The sequence below is a fragment of the Acipenser ruthenus genome, chromosome 25 (genome assembly GCF_902713425.1).
Source record: "Acipenser ruthenus chromosome 25, fAciRut3.2 maternal haplotype, whole genome shotgun sequence".
Lineage (NCBI taxonomy): Eukaryota > Metazoa > Chordata > Actinopteri > Acipenseriformes > Acipenseridae > Acipenser > Acipenser ruthenus.
Window position 1 is genome coordinate 24,616,541 of NC_081213.1, and position 25,859 is coordinate 24,642,399.

At 37.7% G+C, this 25,859-nt stretch overlaps 1 protein-coding gene across 2 annotated transcripts in view; it reads left to right on the plus strand.

Moving 5' to 3' along the window:
• Positions 1–25,859, plus strand: part of LOC117414050 (isoleucine--tRNA ligase, cytoplasmic-like) — a 43,835-nt gene that overhangs the window by 6,363 nt on the left and 11,613 nt on the right. For both annotated transcript variants that reach the window (XM_058999793.1, XM_058999792.1), the window contains exons 4-25: positions 313–432; positions 658–740; positions 1,106–1,223; positions 1,452–1,599; positions 2,666–2,753; positions 3,047–3,107; positions 3,194–3,289; positions 4,922–5,044; positions 5,709–5,800; positions 8,300–8,398; positions 13,657–13,783; positions 15,383–15,456; positions 15,777–15,971; positions 16,238–16,324; positions 16,864–16,947; positions 19,465–19,609; positions 20,042–20,162; positions 20,501–20,592; positions 21,038–21,115; positions 21,304–21,425; positions 24,242–24,344; positions 24,725–24,808. In XM_058999793.1, the coding sequence (XP_058855776.1) occupies positions 313–432; positions 658–740; positions 1,106–1,223; positions 1,452–1,599; positions 2,666–2,753; positions 3,047–3,107; positions 3,194–3,289; positions 4,922–5,044; positions 5,709–5,800; positions 8,300–8,398; positions 13,657–13,783; positions 15,383–15,456; positions 15,777–15,971; positions 16,238–16,324; positions 16,864–16,947; positions 19,465–19,609; positions 20,042–20,162; positions 20,501–20,592; positions 21,038–21,115; positions 21,304–21,425; positions 24,242–24,344; positions 24,725–24,808 (2,340 nt within the window). The remainder of the gene's footprint in view (positions 1–312; positions 433–657; positions 741–1,105; positions 1,224–1,451; positions 1,600–2,665; positions 2,754–3,046; positions 3,108–3,193; positions 3,290–4,921; positions 5,045–5,708; positions 5,801–8,299; positions 8,399–13,656; positions 13,784–15,382; positions 15,457–15,776; positions 15,972–16,237; positions 16,325–16,863; positions 16,948–19,464; positions 19,610–20,041; positions 20,163–20,500; positions 20,593–21,037; positions 21,116–21,303; positions 21,426–24,241; positions 24,345–24,724; positions 24,809–25,859) is intronic.

Consider the following 25,859-nt stretch of genomic DNA (forward strand, 5'->3'; position numbering starts at 1 on the left):
CTTTCATTTATTTAATTTACTTTTGAGATTTTTCTGGGAAAAATGTAGCCTCATGTTTTGCTGTATAAATGATGCTATTGCTATTGCATATACCAAACTAAGTTGTTTGGTTTATGTTCAGGTTGCACTTTTCACAAGTAAAAGTAATGCAGATCAGTAGATACTGTACATTCTGGTATGTTACTTCTCAAAACCCCAAAATAAGAAACTACCCTTAACATTTGATATTGTTATTTTAATATAAATTTTAATGTATTGCATTTAGTATTCTGCTAAGATTATCAAAACATGGTGCAATGTTTTCCGTTACAGGAATATGAAATCGACAAAACGCTGGGAATAAAGGGACCAGAAGATGTGGCAAAAATGGGAATCGCTGAATACAACAAACAGTGCAGAAGCATTGTGATGAGATACGCAAATGAATGGGAGGTAAGTGTCTGTCTAGTGGCTGGTAAATGTTGGACGGAAAGTGTTTAAGAGCATGTAGAGAAAAAAACGATGTGTTATGTATGTGTTCCTGTAACTGGCTTTTTTCGATAAAGCCAAGTTTTGAAATAAGTCTCTATGCATGAAATGCGTAGTATTAAAATAATAACACAGCTGTCTAGGAATCTTGGTCTGTAATTGATTTTATTTTATTTTATTTTTAAACAGTCAACTGTGACCAGATTGGGGCGTTGGATTGATTTTAAAAATGACTATAAGACTCTTTATCCCTGGTTCATGGAAACAGTTTGGTAAGTAGAGGGCAGGGATTATTAATGTATTTGACTATACACAATGTATTTCTCTTGGTTCAGTAAAAGCTTACTGTGGTTACATGTATAACAAACACAAACACCTGACACATGTCTGCAAAACAGCTGTGCCACGACAGTGGTACATTTAATATCCTACTAATGTCAAACCAAAGATTTCTGGATCATTATAAAGTCTTGGGCTTGCCAGTAGTTTCATATAATCAGTCTAACAAATCTTTGTTTCTAAAGGGATCCACTTTTTATTCCAGTGATTTAAGGTCATTGGGTGAACTATAATTGAAGACGACCAGTATTTTGTATACTAAGTTACGTGATTTTTTTTTTTTTTTTTTTTTATTCAGGTGGGTGTTCAAGCAACTGTATGACAAAGGACTGGTGTACAGAGGAGTGAAGGTTATGCCATTTTCCACTGCATGCAACACTCCACTCTCAAACTTCGAGTCTCACCAGAATTACAAGGTATAACATCGGGAAAAGTACACAAGTCTGACCTGTGGGTATCTTTTTAGGGCACTCTCTCAGAGGAGCTGTGGCTTGGATGGGCAGGGTGACCGAAGGTGGTTTTTGTGTTTGAATGGGGTGGGGGTGGTAGACATGGTTAACTCTTATTTAGGAGACGCATCTGTGCAATCCAACCAAACCTTTTTGTAAAGCTCCTCATTATTGCAGTGTCTTAACTCCCTTTAGGATGTTCAAGATCCCTCTGTAACTGTGACCTTTCCTCTGGAAGAGGACGAAAGCGTTTCTCTGATTGCTTGGACAACCACACCGTGGACCCTGCCCAGTAACCTTGCTCTTTGTGTGAACCCAGAGCTCATGTATGTCAAAATCAAAGGTAAGCAGGCCTTTGAAGGAATAATCCATTTATATATATATATATATATATATATATATATATTTTTTTTTGTTAGTTTCCATTCATGACCTAGGACTTTTTTGAACAATTATTTTTATTCATTTTCCAATTTTCTCCCAATTTTGACTGTCCAATTATTATTCAACCTGGCTCCCCGCTGCAACCCCCGAACTAACTCGGGAGAGACGAAGACCATGCAGTTCTGAATTGCGTACAGACGGGCCTGCAGGCGCTCGGCCAGCCACAGGGGTCGCTGGTGTGTGGTGAGCCAAGGACTCCCCAGCCAACCTAACCCTAACCCCAACCCCACCTGGGCAGTGCTTGACCAATTGTGCGCCGCCCCCCCCTGGGAACTCCCGTCCACAGTCGTCAGTGGCATAGCCTGGATTCGAACCGGCGATCTCGAAGCTATGGGCCGCATCCTGCACTCCGAGCGGAGTGCCTTTACCGGATGCGCCACTCGGGAGCCCCCCATGACTAGCTTTTGATTAATACACTGAGTGGTTGCATAGTCTAATCAGTGTTGTACAGCAACACGGCATCGTCCTCAGCCCAGTTGTTTAAATAGGGCTTAGGTATTATGCATTTGAAAGGAGGTGCACGCTGACTGTTACTAGTTGTATCATATGCATGTGATCATTTTATACTGTTCTGATAAGAATTTGCTTTTTTTTTTTTTGCTGTTCCTTTAGTGACTGTATGTCTAACCAGTATTTAAGTATGTAAAATTCATTAAAGTTGTCTTCATTGTAGTTGGCGTGTTTACCTCATATGACTTTGAGATGACCATTCAAACATGGGGCTTATTGACTGTAGTTAATAATTCTGTAGATTGTTTATGAATATGTTGTTTAACAACATCAGCATTTTCTTTTAAATTTCTTGTTAGTAAATCCTCTGGATTAATTCCTTGTATCTAACTGAGCTCAGCACTGTAGGGCTAAGCTTACTAAATTTTTTCTTAAATGGGAGTCAGCCCATGCATGTTTGAGAACAAGAAGAGTACTTGCATGTATTGAAGTGTAACCCATTGTTTGTATTTCAGATCATGCTACAGGGAACGTGTACATCATGATGGAGGCTCGGCTATCAGCCCTCTTTAAATCGGATGCCGAATACACACGTCTTGATAAGTGAGTGCAAATTACCTTTTCTGTTTGCTATAGAAGTGGTCATCTTAAGTATCACTTTTCGCGATTTAGCCTGGTTTGTTCTAAATGTATGTATTTTGTAATGCATGTATTAGCCTTGTGTTATAGGAATCTTCCACCAGGTGGCAGTACAATGTTAAAACTGCTTAGAGGAGAATGTTTTGGTTTGGAACCCCCACTTTTACAACGGTTGCATCAAAAATGTTTCTGGTATATTTCTTTTTTTAGGATAATTAGACTGGACTTCCCATTGATTTATTTATTTATTTTCACAGATTCCCAGGCAAGACCCTTAAAGGCAAGAAATACAAACCTTTGTTTGACTACTTCATAACGGTAAGAGCTTCATTTAGGGCTTAAATTATTTTTACGTTAAATTATAAATGTATCCAGTAATCATTTATTTTTGTCTTGGATTTTAGAGCAAAGAAAGTGGTGCTTTCACTGTAGTGCTGGATAACTACGTGAGAGAGGAGGAAGGCACAGGTGTTGTTCATCAGGCCCCGTATTTTGGAGCTGTAAGTACACAGTTTCTGATCCATAAAAGGAGGAATAAAATATTACAAATGATCTCTTTCTGTTTGAAGACGCATGCATGCTATGTATCTGTACACATTTTATCGATCACCTAAATCTCATTAATCTCGTAGACGCTGTTTATATTGCAAAACAGTGCTGAACAAGTACTAATGGATGAAAATAATCCTGCTGTGTAGGAGACCAGATTTCATATGTCTCTGGATGGTGCCTGTTCTACTCCTGCATCTCTTTGGGAGAAAGCTGTCCTCCCACACAACTCAATTATCTTTACCCTTCCTTAGTGCGATTTTGACATGTCTTTAAAGGAAGAGAGAGAACCTGTATAGAATTATTTTCACTGATTTCAGACATAAAACATTTTTTTCATTGCGAATGGAGTCATTCTGTAGTTAATCGATCCATAGAGGTTACACTGAACCAAGTGTGTCTCTCCTTTAGCTCATAGTGAAAGGCAAGGCTTGACCATTTCAATGGCTTTGGAGAGAGTTCCCGTCGTTTTCCTGTCTCTCCTAATATGACGAGAGGACAGCATGAATATATTATTAAAAATAAAGGTGATAACAGTATTCAACTTTAAATATATAATTTAAAAAGAATAGTAAGACACTGCCTCCTTGTGGACACATGTTTTGATTTCTTTGGGAGCTTGTAATTCCCTGTACTGTGGCAGAAAACCTTGACAGTAAGCATATTATGAAACACATTTAAGGAATCCACTTTCTTACAATTGAATTTGAGACATACTTATTTCTAAGTATTTGATTTATCAGTGCTGCTTCTCAGCTGAAGACATGCTGCAGACAAAGGTTATGAAAAACTCTTTGGCAGCTAGTGTTTCTAAAATCTTGTCAAATGCATATGTTATCACTGCGCTGAAGTGTGTTCTCTTAGTTATGTAACTCGTTTAAAATAGGTTATGGTGCTTGTAAAAGAGTTAACAAAGATTTTAAATCACCATTGTAAAATTCCCGTGACACGGAGCAGTCAAAATGTGACGTTTCAGGTGAACTCTTTATCCTGTCACTCCTTGCAGTACTGCAATACACGACAATACCTTGCTCTGTGCAGGTAGTGGGATTAAAGCTTCTTCAGGGGTTAAACCAGTGTCTGAGTAAAACTAAACATTCTGCTGAAAATGAACAAGGGGCTGCGAAAGCTGTTATGCTGATGATTTTGCACCTGTTTGTTGTGTACAGTTTACAACTCTAAAGTAAGACCAGAGCTGTCTTTGTTATAATTACTGTCACAGGTTTCCTGCCTTACCACAATTTCCACATCAAACAACTACAATGTACAATGGGATGCATTTCTAATTCTTTACCTTGTGATGAGAGATGAAAGACGAGCACAACAATACAGGGAATACTTGTAAAATACATGGGTAATTACCAGTATTATTTGAAAGGGTGACAAAACTAAATGTGCGTGAAAGATAATTAAACAATTGATGTCTGCTGTGAACAGATATGAAATTACAGCACTGCTGCTGAATGACAAAAAAAAATGTTTTATTGGTCAAAGGAAGCCCAGTTGCCATTGCTTCCTCCTGTTTGAAATTGCTTGATAGACACAGTGAGCACAGCTACCTGACTAATTGTTTGTGATGACAGGATGACTACAGGGTCTGCATGGATTATAATATAATCCAGAAGGATTCTGTACCAATCTGCCCAGTGGATTCTTCTGGTTGCTTCACCGCAGAAGTGGCAGACTTTGTTGGACAGTATGTTAAGGTTGGTGGCTACTAATCTTTCCTAAATTGTAAATAAACAAATTTAGATTAATTGAACATTTTAAAAACGTTTATCACATTTCGGATTATTAAAGTAACATGAGGTGCTGAATTTTATTTCAACTCCACTGCTGGCTGTGTTGGGTTATCTGCTGAATATAAACTAAAACAAACGTTCAAGTTAATCTGTCTTTTTGAAGTTTTCCTACACTTAGCGGGGGAATTCTATTAACTTACAGCAGAGGAGCCTTTGCTTTTTCGGAAACTGTAAATCTCACTCCAGTCCCTTCTGATTAACTTTAAAGAAGAGCAGCTGATTAATAAAGTGTCTGAGGGGCTCGCCTCATCGGAACAGTGGGGGGAATTTGGGGGTGTCTATTCTGATTGGCTTCAGCCTGAGGCAAGTGAAAGCGCCCAGGACTGAAACTAATTAAAACGCTGCCAGTGGGACCATCACCAACTCATAACAAGTAATGCTCTATCTGTGTTACGGTAGTGAAATGTGCTGAAATATTTAGCAAACTGGAAAAAAAAAAGCTATTCTAAACATCTTCAGAGTTGTTGGTGGTTAAGTTGTGTGTATTTGTGAGGAAACCCCCACATAACTTTGGTTCTGAAAATGTAAAGTTATAAACTACAACTTATTTTTCTTTCGATCCTTCTAGGATGCAGACAAAAACATTATTAAATTATTGAAAGAAAAAGGGCGATTGGTTAATGCCAGCACTTTCAAGCACAACTACCCATTCTGCTGGAGGTAAGAGGGCACATAGCCTTGTATAAGGTTTCTGACTATACATATACATCATCCTTTTGATCGTTAAGGTAATTGCTCGCTGATGAAAAGGTTGTCAATCATTTGGTGGTCAGACTCTTTTTAATGTCGTTTTTTATCATTGACTGATGACACTAGGTCTATACGTTTGTGGTCACGTCGTTGGTTTTCTGTAATAAAAAATGAAAGTTTAGCAAGGGCGTTCTACATTTAATTGTTCATTAAGGCTGTCCGAATGGGGGAGTGGGAGTGGGTGGTGGGGTGGGGTGGGTGGGGTGGGGGGTGGCAGGACGGACACAAATACTTTCCTAAGTATGGGACTGCTTTTTAAAAATGGCCAGGGTGTCCTCGGCTTACCGCTCACTAGCGACCCCTGTAGACTGGCCGGGTGCCTGCGGGCTTGCCTGGAAACTGCCCAGAACTGCGTTGCCCTTCGACGCTGTAGCTCTGGGTTGGCTGCATGGCGAGCCTGCAGAGTGAAATGAAGCGGTCGGCTGACGGCACATGCTTCGGAGGACAGCGTGTGTTAGTCTTTGCCGCTCCCGAGTCAGTGCAGAGGTGGTAGCGGTGAGCTGAGCCTAAAATACAATTGGAGATTTCAAATTGGGAGAAAAACTGGGTAAAATCAATTGTGGCAACGTGACTCATAAGTCGTTTGCTTCCATAGGGTGCAGTGTGCTTAACTGGAATTCCATGAATGGTGCTAAAGTTTACAAGCAGGCACACTCATTACCTCTAGCAGTGACCAAGCATCCTGTTCTACACTGAGGGCTGCACAACTAAGCAGTCGTATTATTTGTTTTCTACCTGTCTCCCTGTGTAATCCCACCTTGAGGTCTTCCCCATACCTCTGTAGTCTCCCCTGAGTTATTCTCTTGTTCTAAAGTCACTGACTTCTGTCCTCCTTTTAGTAATGATAAAAAAAAAACCTTGGACCACAAATCCTTGGATCCCCAGTGGCCTGCGGACTGTGTTATGAGGCTCACTGTTGACATAACCAGTGTTCTTTTATGTGTTGACATCCTTTGTTATTCCAGTGCTCCTCAAGTGCTCATTTTCAGATATTTCAGTTAAAAGGCTGGCTTTGTCCCCAAGACTCTGCTCTTTATCGACTTCATTTAAACGGCTGATATTTCCTCCTATGGTAGACTTCCTTGTTGTGGAGATCCCCATGCGACCCATTAACTTCTGCTCTTCAGAAACAGAATAATGTTCTGCAGCAGTAAATCAGCAGGATAAAAGTGCATCTGACACAAAACGGCCATTCATCTGAGCCATCTATTAGCATTTTGTGTCAATACAGCTTCTGCTCCCGCAGCACCTGCCCTGGTCTAAAGATTTAATTATAAAGGTCAGTTGCTGTCGCACCAATACAGTAAAAAAAAAAAATGCTGATGATTGCATTTAGGAAACATATATCTGGATTAAAAATGAAAAATAGCTTTAAGCTTGCTTTATGTAAATGTTTTATATACAGTAGGTAAATCCACAAACTAGTTAAGATAAACAGTAGTTCTCTGGACCTCCAAGTAACTGATATATTGGCGGTATTTTAAAATTTACAAAATAAACCATTGACGACTAGGTTTGGTTTCAGGGTTTGCTTTTTTAAAAAAAAACACTGTCCACAAACACCAGAAGTTCTCAGTTATTTATTTATTTCTGTATTTATTTTTGCTGGGTCCCAGCAGATTAAGTGGCATCGTTAATTGTATACATTTTTAAAGTCTTCCCGCAAAAAGCATTCAAGGTCCAGCCTCACCGGTTGGTGGCAGTGCTGGCACTACTAAGCAAGGGCTTTGAATTGGCAGCAATTTTCAGACTATCGATGCCCTGACATTTCTTTTTAATACCACTAGATGAAGAACTTGAAAGTAGTCCAGATCTCTGTTGGCAAGCAAGATGCCTCTCTCCTCTGCAACAAGTGTAACCTTTAATTCTCCTTGAAAAGTGACATCCCTTCAGACAGCCTGCGATTGCCCTGGGAGCATCTGAAAATTGCCTTTCACTTATTGCTCCAGTGATGAATTGGGCTAGCACCTTGCTTGCAGTGGCAGAGTCTGTACACTTGACATGAAAAATCTTTAATTTTTTCTGGGGGCTGCGGGAGTTGAAAGAAATTGATTAAAAAAAAACAACAACAAAATGAGCCAACGATTTCCCCACAACTTATAGAAAAACAATGAACACTACAGATCGCTTGTTAACTTGCAAAAAGCATCTCTTTCAGAGTGTTGAGGATTAAGTCGATTCTTGTCCACATTCATACCTACACTGCAGTTTGTTCTGACTGCACTAGTTACTGCTGCAAGTTAATATCAGTTAGTCGTGGCTGTCTTTTTTTTGGTCCCTAATACAGTAACAATCGAAAGGTTGAAATTGAATCTGACAATATGCTCCAAACTTAATGTAATATTTACATGAAAAGCCACTGTCAATCTGTATGAATGTGTTGCTTTTTTTTTTCTCTCGGATTTGCAGATCAGACACCCCACTGATTTACAAAGCTGTGCCGAGCTGGTTTGTGCGAGTGGAACACATGGTGGACAAGCTGCTGGAGAACAACAGCAAGTGCTACTGGTAACGCATTCCTCTGTACACCACTGTTCACTGTTTCACGGCTTGGAGTGTTTACCCACTTAGAAGCTGCTGCAAGGGGTCCCTAATGGTCATGTTACAAAGGGTTTTTGGTTGCCAAACCCTTTTTTATAATGAGTTGCTTCCTGGCGATATTAAAAATGCTTTTACTGCATACATGGTGGTGTCAGGTCTGATTTAGGCCACATGGGTCTTTGATCTCTGGTGACATTTTCACAGATATAATTCTAAGATTAACAGAGACACTCTGTTACTAGTCAGAACAGGCTGCATTTATGGTGCTGGGAAAAAAACATTGAACACTTGAACATGTCAGTACAACTGTGATTTCAACATATTTTACTTCAGATAAAAATAGGTGGTTTATATTTCAAGTATCTGTGGGTTAATTAATTATTATTGTAGACACCAAGGTAAAGTGTAATAAAGCACAGTGGAAACAGGTTTGCTAAACGGTTTTCCTCAAAACAGAAACAAATCAAACATTGCTGTGTTATGGTGATACTCTATATCTTCGTTAGACTGCCCCTTTCTTCAATGCCTCTGGTATATACCTCCCTGTAAAGCCATTATAAATAACAGCTTTTTAGGATGGTGTGGGTGGACAGTAAGAGGGGGTGGATGTGATGCTGCCTATACTGCTTGAATATGTTATCAAGAATAATTGAAGACAACTTTTACCAAATCTAAGGATGGATAGCTTTTTGGTAGATAAATATGCATGCTTGTATGTCTCGTAGTTTTACTTGCAAGTTAGTCTGTTTGTATGTGGTGACACACTCAAGATTTGGTGGTAGTGGTGTGAGCCCTGACTGTAATCCATAACAGTTTTTTTTAATGGCAGTGTTGACGCGGTATCGGTATGTGTGACTTCTCTGGTGGCTTCACTCTACAGTGAGTCATGGAATAAGGTTTTAAAAAAGAAAGGTTAGCACCAAGGAATTGTGCTTTGAGAATTACAGTAGTTTTGTGCTTTGAGAATTACAGTAGTTTACTGCGACAGCGGAGGTTTCTGTTGTGCACAGTGTAGAGTTTGCAGTGTATTGTGTAACACATCTTTAAAAAAAGGTGGTTATACTACATTCCCTTTTGTTAAAAAAAAAATTAAAAAAATGTACTGATGTAAGATATAAGGGGCTTTGAATCCATTGTCCATCAACTGAGCCACCCAGCCCCAAGTCCCTGTAAGGTATTATAGAATCCCATGGAAGTCAAATTGCCCTGCACATCTAGCACGAGACAGCGCACTCCTTTTAAAAATCTAAATTTAGTCTGGAAAGAAAAATCATGAAATTGATATATTGGTTTCCTAAATAGAAATGCTATGCTCACAAATGGGAATTGATGGACTCATTGCTGGCCTGGTGGAGCATCGATGCATTAAAAAAATACTGTCAGTGGTCTCTTGGGGCAGCATTGTGTCCTAAAAAAGAGGTCTGAGTGGAAATAAGAAAAAATAAGAGCAGAATGTCTTGGAGGTAGCTTTAACCTTTTGCAGTCCAGCTTACTAAAGACAGCTGTGTGTTATTTTTAGTGTTGGAAATGACGAGAAATAGAGGCCGTCCCAAAAGGAGGGCATTAATTTTCATCAAACTTTAATATGAAGGAAACTTATTTCAAGTAATTAACTGCCTGTGCAGCTGGATTTTCTGAACTGCACAATTCGCTGTCTTCAAATTGTCTTTAAAGCTGAGGTCACCTGTGTGGAGTATGAAGTACACTGTGTATTCTATGTGACCTCCAAACAATTAAATTAAAGGCATTGTCGTTTCTTAACCTATGTATTTGAGTAGAACATTAATTTCATGTTCAGTTCTTAAGCTGGTGTTACATGAACCAAAAAAATGATTAAAGAAGCATTCTATTGCAGTGTTCCATTTTGTAATAATTCATTTTCATGGGTGGTACAGTGCTGATGGGCAGGGATAGAAAGAAGGCTCCCACTGCATAGCAGTCTAGCCCGTTTCAGGTTTTACTGTGGTTGTAATTAATTACTAAGTATAGGTAACATGTTCAGGAGAGGCCAATTAAGTTGACAGTAAAACCTGGGATGGCTACAACAGCTTTGCAATGGGAGTCTTATTTCCATCTCTAGATGGGTATCGGCAGAGATGCCAATGACTGTAATCCAAAAGAAACGGTTTGATTTTGGCATTAACACACGACCCAACGTTAGCAGTGCCCTTCAATTCTACTGATCATTTAAACATGTCTTTGCCAGTTTCTGTGGTAATAATAGTTCTTATTATTTTGCACTCTAAAAATTTGCAGTTCTAAATACACTGCAGAAAAAGGAAGCAAGTACACATTTAATGAGAAGCAGTGCTTCGTCGTGAGCAGTGTTTGTCTTCATTCATTATTGTGGGTGTTATTCGCTATTCCTTCTGCAGAAGGTTCAAGTCTCATTTTTTTTCCTCTGCTTTGTAGGTGTGAAGCTGTCAACGCCAGCCAGCGCTAATGGTTTTTACAATGCTGCTTGTCTTTGATGTAGTGTTGCCACTGAACAAATGGATTCTATAATTTGAGTGCTGGGGGTATGATTGCTTCATTTGTTTTGCAGTTGAAGTTACCTTTATTATTCTGTCTCACATTTTGTGCAAATAGAGTTTTAAAGAAAACTTTTGTAGTTCAGTTTCCCACAAATTGCTTTCACATGGGGAGGTGCGGGAGGGAGACACAGATGCCACAAGTATATGCATTACAGTGTGATTGGGTCATTTAATCTCAAATTCAGGACACTGGAAAGCTGCATTTGCCTTTTAGATTTTGTGTATTTATTGAAGCATTTTGTTTTCTGTATCAAAATCCGCTCTAGAGACCAGTTCATACGTTTTTTTCTTTTGTTTGAGGCTGAGTGGTCATTTATAATTTAATGTGTTTAAAGTGTTATTCAGATCTTGAATGTACTCTTTACTGCTTAATGTTTTTGAAAAGGCAGTTTAGGTGAAAGGTTAAAGACTCCTAAATCACCCAAGCTGGCAGTTGGTGTGTGCGTTCGCGTGTGTGCGTGTGCTCTATTGCTTTAGGTGTCAAGCACAGAGAGCTTTTCCTGGTTCAGACTTCAGTGGTGTTGACAAATACAACAAGCCAGTCTAAGGAACATCAAATATGATGCAGTGTTGTAATTTATTAAAAGTTTTAATGAAATCAGGCGTTTTGGGTTAATGTGAATAAATACCTATGAGCTCTGTGTGAATGTAGGTCAGGACAGAGTAGGTTAATGCAATATTTTAGAACAATTAATTTTTTTTTAATTAGTTATTTGGATCTATATTTAGGGAGATGTGTCAGAAGAATAAAACTTCATAATGAAGCTTTAAAAAAAAAGCTCCATATATAGATGTAAAGTTGAGAGCTATGGATTTTCAGGAAGATGTATAGGATTTTTTTTTTCTCTACTTAACAGCTAGCCTATGTTGCAAGGTATTTCCACACTATGCCCTTTCATTAACTTTTAATCATACCATTTTAGGAGAGCGTGCAAAATCATACATCCGATTTATTAGTTTTCTGTCAGTTTGATTGGAAAGCAATGCATTTTTATACAAGAATGAAATATTGTGAGGACACATTATTTCAACACATTTGTTGTAATTCTGCATTAATTAGGTTAGCACAGAAATATCTAATTGGTTATCAAATAAATTGGCTCTTCAGCTGTGAGAAATCTAAGTCAACCCTTGGCCTAAAGAGGCCTTATTGCTATGTAGATCATTATTAACTCTGTAGTTTAATATAGTTAGCTTTATAGTTGTAGAAGCTAGATAAGTAAGAGCGATTCATTATTTATTTTGCATGTTATTCTGTAGTTTTTATAGCTGTTACCAAAATTGGAGTGGGGGGGTCAAAACTCATTGTTGCTTAAAGGATTCTGTTTCTTTCAGTGATGCTGTGTGTGTGGTATCAAGGATACATTATGCACAGTTTCTGAGATCAGGTGAATTGTGCACTGTTAAACTGTTAAATCTCCCATCAGTTTTTTTTTGTACATGCCATTGTAAATGCTGTCTGTAGCTCATGTTGCTGACCCTGTAACATGGTATTAAAAGCCACGGTGCAATCTTAAATACATCAACATAATGTATAGGAGGCTGTGTGGTCCAGTGGTTAAAGAAAAGGGCTTGTAACCAGGAGGTCCCCGGTTCAAATCCCACCTCAGCCACTGACTCATTGTGTGACTCTGAGCAAGTCACTTAACCTCCTTAACCTCCGTCTTTCAGGTGAGATTGTCATTGTAAGTGACTCTGCAGTTGATGCATAGTTCACACACCCTAATCTCTGTAAGTCGCTTTGGATAAAGGCGTCTGCTAAATAAACAAATAATAATGTAGTGTACTTACACACTGGACACCATCTGCAGTGACATCGGTTTGATTTGTATTTGAGTTTTGCATGGGTTACAGGGTATTGGGATTTAGCAGAATGTATTCTATGTGGTTTAATATGTTGCAGAATAAGTAATCTCCATCTTGTGGATGAGATGTTAAATCAATGTCCTATTGCAAGTTACTCTGCATATAATGCACAGTTCGCAGCCTACCTCTGTAAAGCACTTTGTGATGGTGCTCCATTATGAAAGGCGCTATATAAAAATAAAGTTATTATTATTATTATTATTATTATTATTATTATTATTATTATTGTTTGGGAGTTCAGAGTTGATCAGCATGGATGTTTCCATTTTAACTATGGTTATTTGTAATTTAACAGTAAACATTTTTTTCCCCCACTTTTTAAAACTGTTTTAATTCTTAATTACTTTTGGGTAATATAAATCCGCATTCAGTGCACTTGTCAGTTGTCTTGCTCAATAAAAAAGTGCTGTAGAATATCCATTAAAGAGATCTAGGAAGCAAGCAGGCTACGGATAGTCATGGGTACTATATGTTTTTAATTGCCTGAGTCGTGCCTGAAATAAAGGCTGTTGCTGTGGTTGTATTTTTTTATTTTTTTTTTATTTTTTTTTTAAAGGTTATTTAGATTCCTCCTCTCGGCTGCCTCTTTCATGTTTAAACATGATCAGAGTCTCAAGTGCAAGGGGGTAGCTCTGCTGATTTCTAACACAAGTTTACTGTATACAAAAATATTTCATCTTTCCTCTGCAACCGTCATTCCTGTCAGATATGTTTGTATTGTGATCCTTTGCCGTTAACAATTATGTCATTTTTACGGCTAAATTTACTTGGCTTCAGTAGCCCTTAACCACTCCATAAAATAACTTGTCTCTTAACTCATTTCAGGGTTCCTGAGTTTGTGAGGGAGAAGCGTTTTGGGAACTGGCTGAAAGATGCCCGTGATTGGGCGATTTCAAGGAACAGGTACTGGGGCACTCCCATTCCACTCTGGGTCAGTGAGGACTTTGAAGAGGTTAGTTAACAGCAACACTGTCAAAAACGCTCACACATTCTCCACAGTGACCTGGTTCCTCCGATTTCCTTTTTAGAAACACAATTTACAGTTGCGAACCCGTTGAAGCTGTCTGAAGCCATGTTGTAGTGGTTCTTCTTGCAATTACTTAAATATTGCATGTTTTATTTAAATGTTAAGGTGCTTTGACCAGGAGCGTTCTATTCTATTCTATTCTAGTTGCCCGCCATAGACAGTAGGCTAGATCAACCTTTATATTAAGTGCCAGCACCATCTAGTGCCCAGCAGTATGTTGTCGGCAAAAAACAAATGTAAACTTGATCCAGAGCGGCAGATCACTAGGTGGCGTTGGCTCTTACTTCTAGACTTTGTTAAATATATCTATGACATGTAACTAGAACCAAGAGCAGCCTCTGAAGGATTGCAAACAGGCAATACAAAATAAAGAAAGAAACAGAGATTTTAAGCTACTGTACTTACACTCCTCATGTAACATCTTTACCATAAACCAGCAGAAATTCTGCATTTGCTTTTGCCAATACATGATTTGACTTCTTTTTTGTTAACCCCCCCGTTTTTTAAATTATAAGGTTATTTTAACAAACAATCGGTTCAGGCTGAAGCTTTCAACAGTAAAATGAAAGCTTCTGTTACTTCCCAAGGGACTATTCTGTTTTAAGCGTTCTTTCACACGTACTATTTTTAAATATACTTCTGATGTTTCTTGTGCAGTTTTAGCTAAATGTTTGCGACCTGATGCTTTCCAAATGATGCATTAGGTTGGCAGGCTGATTTGTACGTGAAAGGCACCTTATCGTTTATAGGTTGGTGTAGCCAAGAGTAAGGATTTGATGAACTGAACTACTAGTTCACATTGGCTGTATTTAGATTTGCTGTTAGTTTAGAGACAGTTTATTTAAAAAAAAATGTATTGCCCATAAAAGCAGGACAGTGACCTGCTTCCTTAAAATAGTATAATGGCTCTCTTTTTAAAGTCTGGTCTCTAGAGTTCTTTTCATTCTCTTAGCTTTTTCCCTCTCTGGTTGTTTATATGGGTCAGTTACCCGAGTCTTTAAATAAATGAAGTCCTTGGGAGTTGCTTTAAATGCGAGAAATACGATTTATAAACGCACAAGAATTGCTTACGTTTATATGTTAAATAGATTTAATTGTAAAGTTACAGTTTAAATGTGTTGCTGGAAATCCAACCAGAAGATCTAAACTACTCTGAGGGAACAATACATAACAAAACCAATACTCTGTTTCAAGATACATGTCTGCAATTGCCCTCTTGCTCACCGTCTTGATTTGTTCTATCAAAGATTTATAGGGTTCTTTAAAACAATTCAGTTGCTTTTGCTGTAAAGTTAGGATATTTAGTTCAATTCTACCATGGGTCACATTGAGGAATCTGTGAATAAGACCAATTTGTTGTATCTTACGTTACCTGATTCTATATTCATGATATTTTGGAGTATGAATGAAAGAGTATGAATGCATGTGCTGTTAATTGTAATGCAAACGTTTTGGGGAGGTTTCATTTGATTTTTTTAAACATTTGAGACCATTAATTTTTAGCAAGCAATGTTATCTTACCAGGTGGTGTGTGTTGGGTCAGTAGCTGAGTTAGAGGAGCTGACTGGAGTGAAGGTAACGGATCTTCACCGGGAAAGGTGAGCCATTGATTCTTGCAGGTTTGATTATTCTGCTTTAATCGTTCGATGCAGAGTATAACTTTTCGGACCCATTTTTATTGGGTAGCTCCCAGACAAATGCCTTTTTTAAATTGGACAGTTTAATGCAGTCCTTAGAAAATCAGCCATTTATGATATTCGTTACATTTTATTTTTAACCATGGCAGCAAAAGTGTTGATTTAAGATTAGTTTAAGCTGAATTTCTGTTTCCACGCAGGGAAAGAATGATACAGGCCCAACATATTAGAGAGGTTCTACTTTTTCCTAATCCTCTAACCCTCTTTTTCCTTTGCTCCAGCATTGATCACTTGACGATCCCGTCTCGCTGTGGGAAAGGGGTCCTGCGCCGGCTTCAGGAAGTTTTTGACTGCTGGTTTGAAAGTGGAAGCATGCCGTACGCACAGGTGCACTATCCGTTTGAACACCGGAGAGAATTCGAAGATGCTTTCCCAGCTGACTTCATTGCAGAGGGCATCGATCAGACTAGAGGATGGTAAAAAAAAAATGTAGAAATACAATTAATTCTTATGATTTGTATAAAATTCTTAAATTAAACTGGAAGCTTAGAAAACTGGGTAACTATGGCTTTACCTACAATAGATATTATCTATCTATATCTCTATCTATCTATCTATCTATCTATCTATCTATCTATCTATCTATCTATCTATCACACACACACATATATATATATAAATATTAATATTTTGTAGAGGACAAGACACTAATATGTTTGTTTCTGTTATGTTTTAATTTAAGGTTTTACACCCTCCTAGTGTTGTCGACAGCACTCTTTGGTAAACCTCCGTTCAAGAATGTGATTGTAAACGGACTGGTTCTAGCAAGGTAGGTGCAGTTTTTATTTTGGGTTTCTTAATTTTCCATTTCTCCTCCACAGAGTGGGAGATTAGACGAAATCCACCCACAGTAACACTAAAATAAATATTGATGTAAATTAGATGAAGCCTTTTTGTCTTTATTTTATCCTCCCTTTCTTTTTTTTCTTTTTTTTTTTTAGAATGTTTCTTGGGCTTATCAGAAACAAATTGCATAAGTGGAACATGAAAGTCTTTTAAAAGTAAATATATGTCCTGAAACGTTTTCTTTGAATTGTTAGGTAATATTTTAGGAAACAAGGGCAGTGAACAGCAGTTTGGATTACTACCAAATCACACAACTACAGAAACCAAAAGACAGATATTTGCAAAAATCCAGCAATTTAAAGTGAACATTCCAGTTTGATTATGAATCAGACATTTTGTTTGTGTTTTAATTTTGTTCTATAGAACTGTGTAAAAACTTCAGTAGAAGAAATTACAATGTGAACAGTACCAGATACATTTCACGTTGTGTTTGGGTGTAATGGCTCTTTTTCATCCCTACAGCGATGGACAGAAGATGAGTAAACGCAAGAAAAATTACCCAGATCCTGTGCAAATTGTAAACTCTTATGGTGCCGATGCATTACGGTAAGCACTGCTGTTGACGTGGAAGATTTGCAAATTTGAATGATAAATGCAATGTAGTTTGACCTTTTTAATGGCAACTGAAATTTAAACTCTAAAATAAACGTCTTATAATAAAATAAAAATGCAGTCCAAAGGACGTGCTACATGTAGAATTGCACAAAGTGAAGCTTTTATGTTGAAAAGCATGGCTGATCCATACAGACAGGAGCTCAGGTTCATGTCCTGGCTGTGCAAAGTCTTCTATCTTCGCTGGGGTTTCCAGAGAGAGCGTTGAGTTGTTTCTGGTGCTCCTCTGGGTTAGGGAGGTGAAACGGCTGTTCCTCCTCAAATCGCTACAGCAGACCCTACTGTCCAGCAGCCTGTGAGCTCAAGCAGACACCTGCAGGGCTGGCCTTTGACCTCCAGAGGCAGTAGCTTTCGAGTTCTTGTGTGTAAAGAGGCAATTGTCTTGGTCGTGGCGCCGGAGGATGCCTACTGCTATATCCAGTATGGTGTATTCTGGAAATGTAGTACAGGATTTTGTAGATTTCAACAAGTGTGCTGGCCTTAAGGACAGCATGTAATATAAAGGAGGTGTGGCTTGTAAAGTAAGCCATCATTGGGGTACTGTTTATCACCTATGGTAAACACTGTAAAACTATACCGGGCTGCTTTTCCGATACTCTTCATGCTACATACTCACTCACGCCTCTCAACGTGGTAGAATTTGAATGATCTTACAGTGGTATTATCTTAATACCAATGCTATTGAACTGTCCTAATGATGTCCCCTTTATCGTTTTATTTTTTAATTTTTTTAATCCAGGATGGTGATGTTCGATCTGTCAATGATTAAGAGGGTGTGTGGTGGGAGGGTGGGTGGGGGTAACGTCTGCCTCTGCAATATGGTAATTGTCTTCAGTAAACAGCAGTAGATTTCATTGGTCTTTATATCTGGCCTTCAGATGAAATGGTATCTGCAAAAAGCAATCACATGAAAGTATATTGGGGGAGTTTGGCAATTAATTTTAATGGCATAAGGTGCCACTAAGATAAATTGGCTGTACAAAAGGGAAAATTGCATTATTGGGCGTCCTGATAAAGCAATGTTGTTATAACGGGGAATGTTAACATAGCAGTGTATTTGATCCCCTAATCTGCATGAAAGCCATTAGTAGGTGATACTTTATACTGAGCAGGCGGATATAATTCTAATCGGTGGTCTTGTTTAATTGCATCTCCTACTGCTTTGCATTGTTGTTTCATGGTTTCTATTGATTTGATTAGTAATAAGCTGCTGCTAATTAAGAACATCATTATTACAAGGAAAAGCTGACACACCTTTCCTGTTTACAGCAGTGACTTTCTGTGTCTTTGTGCAGAATAAGGGGCAAAATTGCTTTCACTCTGTAATTTGAAGCACCCTTAATTGTCATTGCCAGGTGACACTAAAGTAAAAAAAGAAAATGTATTCACATTTTTAGATCGGTTCCATTGTTTGTTTTCTTATTTTTGTTTGTGGAAGTGTTCCTAAATGACGGATGTTGTACATTATTGACCTACATTAGTGCATTCAAAATAGATTTTTAAACGTTAAATGCAGTGCAGTTTATATCCCAACATACAATTTTCAATTTTATGGAGGAATATGTAAAACCCAAAGTAGTTTGGGACTTGGAGGCAGTATAAGCAAGGCTTACATTAGCATTACCATTGCCACTTTCATGCAATATTGACAACGGCTCCTAATATTTAAAGTCCAGACGGAACGGTTCAAGTCATTTCTATACGGCAGTCCTGATCCGCAAGCAGAGAATTGATTACACAATTATTATGTTTTTTTTTTTTTCTTTTTCTTTTGTTTGAGGTTAATGATGACACGCTGTTTCAATTACACTATAAAGGTAATGGCAGGCATACGTTAATCTGTGACTCTTGTAAAACAGTGAACATGAATATTCTTCGAATGAGCCTCACGGGCGTGCAATAACTGAAATGCTTGCCAGTCTGCTTGAGCCTATAGTTTAGTTGGTAGAATATATCCTACACCGTGACCTTGTGTTTTGAATTCTTTATTGTTTGGTTAAGTCATGTTTAACATAGCAAACATGATCATGTAGTGTGACAGTTAAGGACAGACCCTTAAGTGCCAAAGTTTTTAAAAAATATATATATGTTTATCCAGACTATATTCCTACTTTCCTGTTTTTCCAGAGGCTAATGATTATTTCAATAATTCATGTAACTCTGATATGCTATCAGTTATACAGATATCCACATGCCAAAGTGAACTAACATTTGATATAATGATATGCTTTTAGATTTGTTCAACAACAGTTGTACAATTTCAGACATCTGGTGAATTGGCAACTGTGTCTAATTTAGTCATTGAATCTCACACAAAGGTGGTGCATTGTTTTCTCCTCCACACTCTGTCCCTATCCTGACATGTATCTGTTAGTTTGGCTTGAACCTTTGAATACCATATGGAACAGTTCATTGTCCTTTTTAAGCTTTTTCCTTTGGATTTTGTTGCAGGCTGTACCTGATAAATTCCCCAGTGGTGCGAGCTGAAAACCTGCGGTTTAAAGAGGACGGTGTGAGAGATGTGCTGAAAGATGTCTTCCTGCCCTGGTACAATGCATACCGTTTCGTCATTCAGAACGTCCAGAGGCTCCACAAGGTACCACTAGACTCAATCCAACGTTGACTGTATTACGTTTGCCCTGAACATTTCAGCCCTTATCTGCAGGCACACAAGTTAGCATTGTGGTTTCCACATTTTTGTCTTAAGTTTAAGCTTCTAGTCTGGAATTAAAGTGCCTGTGTGCTATTGGTGAGGCTGGCTATAATTCAACTCTGTGGTTACCGGAGGCTGCTATGTTTGTGCAGTGCTGCAGTGATAAAAGGGGGGAAAAATGTACTTGCTGTGATTTTTCGCATGGAGTGTGTTATCTTGTTATCGGTCTTCAGAGCCCGGGTGCAATAAAGAGTAGTTGCAGAGTCACTTTTTTACAGTATACATATTAGATTTGTCAGCTGGTGCTCGACAGTTTTGTTACAGCAGTGTACCAAAGTGTCTAATGGTGAACCACTTATTTATGTGTTTTTTTAGGAAGAGGGAGTCCAGTTCCTCTACAATGAAAGCACGGCTAAGAAAAGCGACAATATCATGGATAAATGGATTCTGTCATTCACACAGTCGCTCATCCAGTTCTTCAAGGCGGAAATGGATGGTAGGTGTCAGTCCTGAGCTGGTCTGGGATTTCAAATTTCAGGGAAGTTTGTACAGCTGACCTGCTTTGTAACTTCTGAAAAAGCAAGCTTAAACAGAATAAGAGCAATTACTTTCTTTTGTATTTCAATTGGCCTAGTAGTTTTATTTTCAAACAATCATGTGAGTCATTGATGAAATTATGATGCTATATATATATATATATATATATATATATATATATATATATATATATATATATATATATAAATTAAAAGCAGTATAACCCCCCTGTTAAGCAGTTGAAATATTTTGTAATATTTGAGTTGCCGTAACAATATTTTTTTTCCCCTGTTCCAGCTTACAGATTGTACACTGTTGTACCAAGGCTAGTGAAATTTGTTGACATGTTAACCAATTGGTATGTGAGAACAAATCGCAGAAGGTTAAAGGTAGGTCATTTCAAAGCATTTATTTAACTATTTAAACCCAATTGAAATTGATCCACCGGCATGTTTTTCTTGAAGGCAACATAACTACACGTTGTGCTGAGACCCACCAAAATACATGTTTTGATGTCTACAGCATTTTCAGGTTGTTATTTGCTTGTCCTTTTAGAAAAATCAATACTAGTCTGTATTTACAGTCAAGCCTGTATTACAAACAGGCCACACAAAGCGGCATACCTTTTTTTTTTTTTTTTTTTTGGAATACTTCTCAGTGACAAACAAACAACCTTTGTGTTTTAAAAATTTATTTTTTTTGGTATGTATTTAAACGAGCTGCTCGTGCAACTTACACAATAGATATGTACGTTTTTAATAATTAGGGATTGTGGGTGGGAGTAGTGTGGAATTGACAAAGCCTAACATTGATATGCTTTCTGCTGTTTTACAGGGTGAGAGTGGCACAGAAGACTGTGTTTGGGCTCTAGAAACACTGTTTAGTGTTCTGTTCTTCATGTGCAGACTAATGGTATGTAACCACATCATAATTAAAGTGGGACATTGTTTTTCACTTTGAAATGCTGTGAATTGTCAAGCCTCTTCTCATTTTTCCAATGTTTAAGTAGATACAGAAATATAAATGTGGTCAGAGACTCTCTTGATTGTGCTCAAATAGTGGAAGAGGTACAGCAGCTTATTAGATGTGTGTTTCTGCAGGCTCCCTGCACTCCATTTATTACTGAGATGATGTATCAGAACATGAAACACTTGATCGATCCTGCTTCGCTGGAAGAGAAGGACACCAGCAGCATTCACTACCTCATGCTTCCTCAAGTCAGGTAAGCCTCAAGGTGTACTTTCAGCTAAATATTACCACCATGTCAATCAGGCTTACTCCTGGCTCATTACTGAAGGCACTGGGTCATAAACTTTTATACCAGATTCTGCTGACTTTTAAACAAAGTCAAATACATCATTCATTCTGTAGAAAATGCTTGGAACAGCGGTTTAATAAATACAATTTAAAAGGGTGATTTGGTCTTCTTTATGCAAATCCTCCTCTTAAAGCCCAAAGTGATTCATGCAGTCAGGCTGATGGGAGAAGTGTTTGAACATTTGTGTGGGAAAGGTGTTGACTTTTTAACCCCTTAGCCATGGTGATGCATCTTTTAAAACTCTTTTAAGATCTACAGTGCACTTAGTCATCTAGGAGTGTGCAATCACATGCTCTTGAAATTGCCATTTGTCTGGGAGGTTTTGAGGCGTGGTATCTTGTTCTCTATTGATGGATTCTTTTATTTAATGTCAATAATTTATTGGTTCTCCTAATCGTATTGGAGGTGGCAGTGAATAAAAAAAAGGGAGCGACTAATACACCAGTGTGATGTATACACCGGTGTGTCTAATATTAAACTATGTACTAGTGCCATAATGGGATTACTACAGTCACGGTTATGGCTCACACTTAACTGTCAACAACTCGATTTTTCAGGATCTACGGCATTCAGGTCATGTTGCCAGGAAGAAACACAAAACCACTGTTCTAATTAAAAGTTTTAATTAGTTGCTCTCAATACCCTTGGTCATTTTTAATGTTAAACGCAAGCTTTCAGACTCTTGACTCCTCTGGACCCAGACCTAAATATGTGGCGGCCCTGGGCCAGCCCAGTAGTGTGAACGGGGTCTTTGAGACTGGATAACGTCAGGACAGTCGGACAAAAAGCGAAAATGCTACACAACAGGTTTGAAATTGCACGTTGTTGAATTTGCCAAAATGCATGGCAATCGCAATGCTGAAAAAACAGTACATGACTGGAAACAAACTTAAATATGACTAAAGAAAAAACGAGCTGATAGAGGAGGAAAGTGTTTGTGGCCCGATTGTAGAAAACATTTTATTTGAATGGATGACTTTAATACATACAGTAACTTGCTCTACATGTCAGTGCAACACAGTCGTCCACTTGTAAAATATGCGTGATTAACAAAACAGCCTGAAGTTTAATGCAATTGTACTTCACAGTATGCAACACTAAGATGTTGTGTTTACTGGCCATTAGATGGTGCACAGTTTAGTTTATTGTTTATTATACCATTTGTCAGTGGTTTACGCTGTTACTAATGGAATTTACAGTACTGTAGTAGTATTATATCTATATTTTGATGTATTTAGAAATTTTGAAAAACTGAATAGTTTCTTGCAGTTTAAAAACAAAAAACACTAAAATTATTAATAGAATAAAATATTCAACAGGGTTTATTTCAAAACTAAAACTGTATTGTTCTTTATTTATTGGTGTTGAGAATGTAGGAAAAAAAATGTAAAAAAGTATTTTAAACACAAAAAAGGTGTTTTCATAAAATTGAAGTTTCAAAAAAGGGGGGAGCGACTTTTACGTCAGTGCGACCTATACAACAATTTTTACAGTAAGTAGCCATCCCCCCCCCCCCACCACCAAGCTACACGATTTGCAGAGGTCTTTGGGTTTCTGGTTTATAATGATCTGTTTATGTAAAACACAACATTTGCATGCAAAAAAAAAATAGTAAATGATCTGTATTTATTTATTCCATATTACAAAGGATGTGCCTCTCTGCACATTGTGCTTTTGCTCAGCAGAGATCAGCAGGGATCAGTTGACCTTGTTTCAAGTACCAGCAGCCAAGTTCGTTTCCTGATTCTCTTACCTTGGAGCAGTGTAAATGGAACAGCTAGTACAGTACTGCACCACTGTTTCTTCACAGAATCATCAGTTATGGAATTTGCATCTAGTCCTGTAGTGTTGTTCTAGAATGCATGTTGACATTTAGTTGCACCAGTAAGATTTTAAAACCTATAGTGTGTATCGCTGTAAAAACAGAAACTGAATAAATAACTGGAAAACTGAATTTAGATCAAGGTGTTGACTTGCTAACCATATTCTGCCAGCATCATAAATGTGTTTTGTCTTTATCTTGCTGGTTTTAGGTATTAAAGATTGTGTGAAAACATTTAGGATTAGAAATGCCTTTTATAGACAGAATTTTTTTCAAACTTAAGAGTGGAACAATGTGCTGGAGGTGAAGCAGCCTGAAAGTGTGATCAAAAGATTGTCGGGTTACATATTCAGCTCTGCAGAATTCCTGGTGCACTGTAGGCTTTCTGAAGTCTCGGCTATTGAGCAGAAATATGCCTTTTGTAGTCTGGAGGTATCCATACATATTGTAGTATCTCAGCAAATTACAGGCGCATAAGAATACTTTTTTTTTTATATTGCTATTTTTTTTTTTTTTTTTTTTTACTAAGAAATATTATTCAGAGCATCAAGCTTACATCTTTTTAGGCAGACAGTATACTCTAGTTACATTTGTTTGACGCATGTATGAACTAAGGGAGATGGTGTGTCATACATTTCATATTATAGCTCCAACCACTTGGTATAGATTTACAGTAGGTAATTATACCGGGAGATAGTTATTATGCCATTATGACACCCTCCCTGTAAATATTAAACAAAAAAGGAGAAGAGTAAAATGTCTTCATATACAAAGAAATGATCTAGGAGGGAATGCCTGTTGTGCCTAGTATTCTACATGCAAATGACATGCTTACTACATGTGTGTTTCTTAGTGCCGGTTCAAGAAAAAAAACCCCAACAGCGTTTCTGTATTGCAGAGTGTCGTTGATTGATAAGCGCATTGAGAGCGCGGTGTCCCAGATGCAGTCTGTCATTGAACTGGGCAGAGTGATACGAGACAGGAAGACACTCCCTGTGAAGGTAAGACTGCTTGAAATTTCTGCAAACTGTATGGCTCACTATTTAAACACACATTAAATCATACATGCTTTCCCCCCAGTTTCAGTATAGAAATGTTGTTTCCCTTTATTGCAACTCGTATGACATTAAACTTTATAGCAGGACAAAAAAAGAATTGCTCTGTTTGGATCCCACTGTACCCTGCCTTTGTAAATACAGAATGCCAAAGGATTGCAAGTTTTAAAATGGGGTGACAGAAAGGATGAAAAGATGCTGACCTACATTCTTTGTTGCTTTCCTCATAAGGATTTGCTTGGCTTTTATGTAACTGTTGTTAATGTCATTTGTTTTTTTTAGCTTTATTGTTGCTGTTGGCAGTAAAGATGTTCTTTTTGTTTTAGTATCCTCTGAAAGAAGTGGTCGTCATCCACCAGGACCCTGAGGCTCTACAAGACATCCAGTCCTTGGAGAAGTATATTCTAGAGGCAAGTCATTAATATGCAAAACCGGAAATGCACATTTCTTTATTCTGATTTTGATAGGAGCTTGTATTTATAAATTGGCTGTTTATTTGGGGCTTGATTTAAATAAATATACTGCTGCAGAAAATCCGAGGATATTGAGAGGTGTTTATTTGCTGTTTTTAATCCCTAAATCCTGTATCACCAAACACCTATTTCTGATCCGTATTGTTTTCTCCATGACACTGACTAGTACAGGTGACCCACAGGAATTGTTAATATTTTTGGAATGAAAGTTCTTCCCTTGTCAAATATTTTGAATTGCAGCATAGTGTCTTTTTAATAAGCAGCAAAAAGTTGATATCGAAAGGATTTTTAAAATTATTATTTGATATGAAAACCTTGTTGATGAACACAAATAAACCTGTGGGCATTTTTAATCTAGTCATTAAATTGCTATATAACAGTCAAGGTGTTTTTTTTTTTCCTTCCCAATATGTAAAGTGCATATAAATAAATGCATTAGGTATATAAATAAACTGAATTCATTCATCCCGAAGCAGCTGTGTCCCATAAATGTTCTCGTAAAGTTGACCAAGCACTTACATTACTGATGGTAAATGACAGAAAATTAATTTGTAGCTTAATAAATCTGAATTTCATGTTGATGAATAGTGGAAGTATTTTTTTTTGTTGGTCCAGTTGCACTGGAACATTTTAGTGCTGTGCCAAGACTAAAAGCTTTTCGTTGATTGTAAAATCTTTGTTGTGATTTCTTTTTATTTTTTTTATTTATTAAATCAATTGAAATGAAGTTTCACACTGCATGTTAATATTGGAATTTCTGTTGATTTCATTTTTAATAGACAATTCAGTCTAGGTTCACATACAATGAAACTGTTGGTTATTGTAATCGATGGGAGATTCTTTGGTTTTGTTAATTTGACTACACAAACCATAAGCATAAAAAACATCAGCATAAAAATATTCCCTGTGAGGGATTGGTGTTCTTCAGAATATGAAATGACAGCAGCAAGTATCTTTGGCATTTCACAGGCCAGTCACTGCCAAGCTT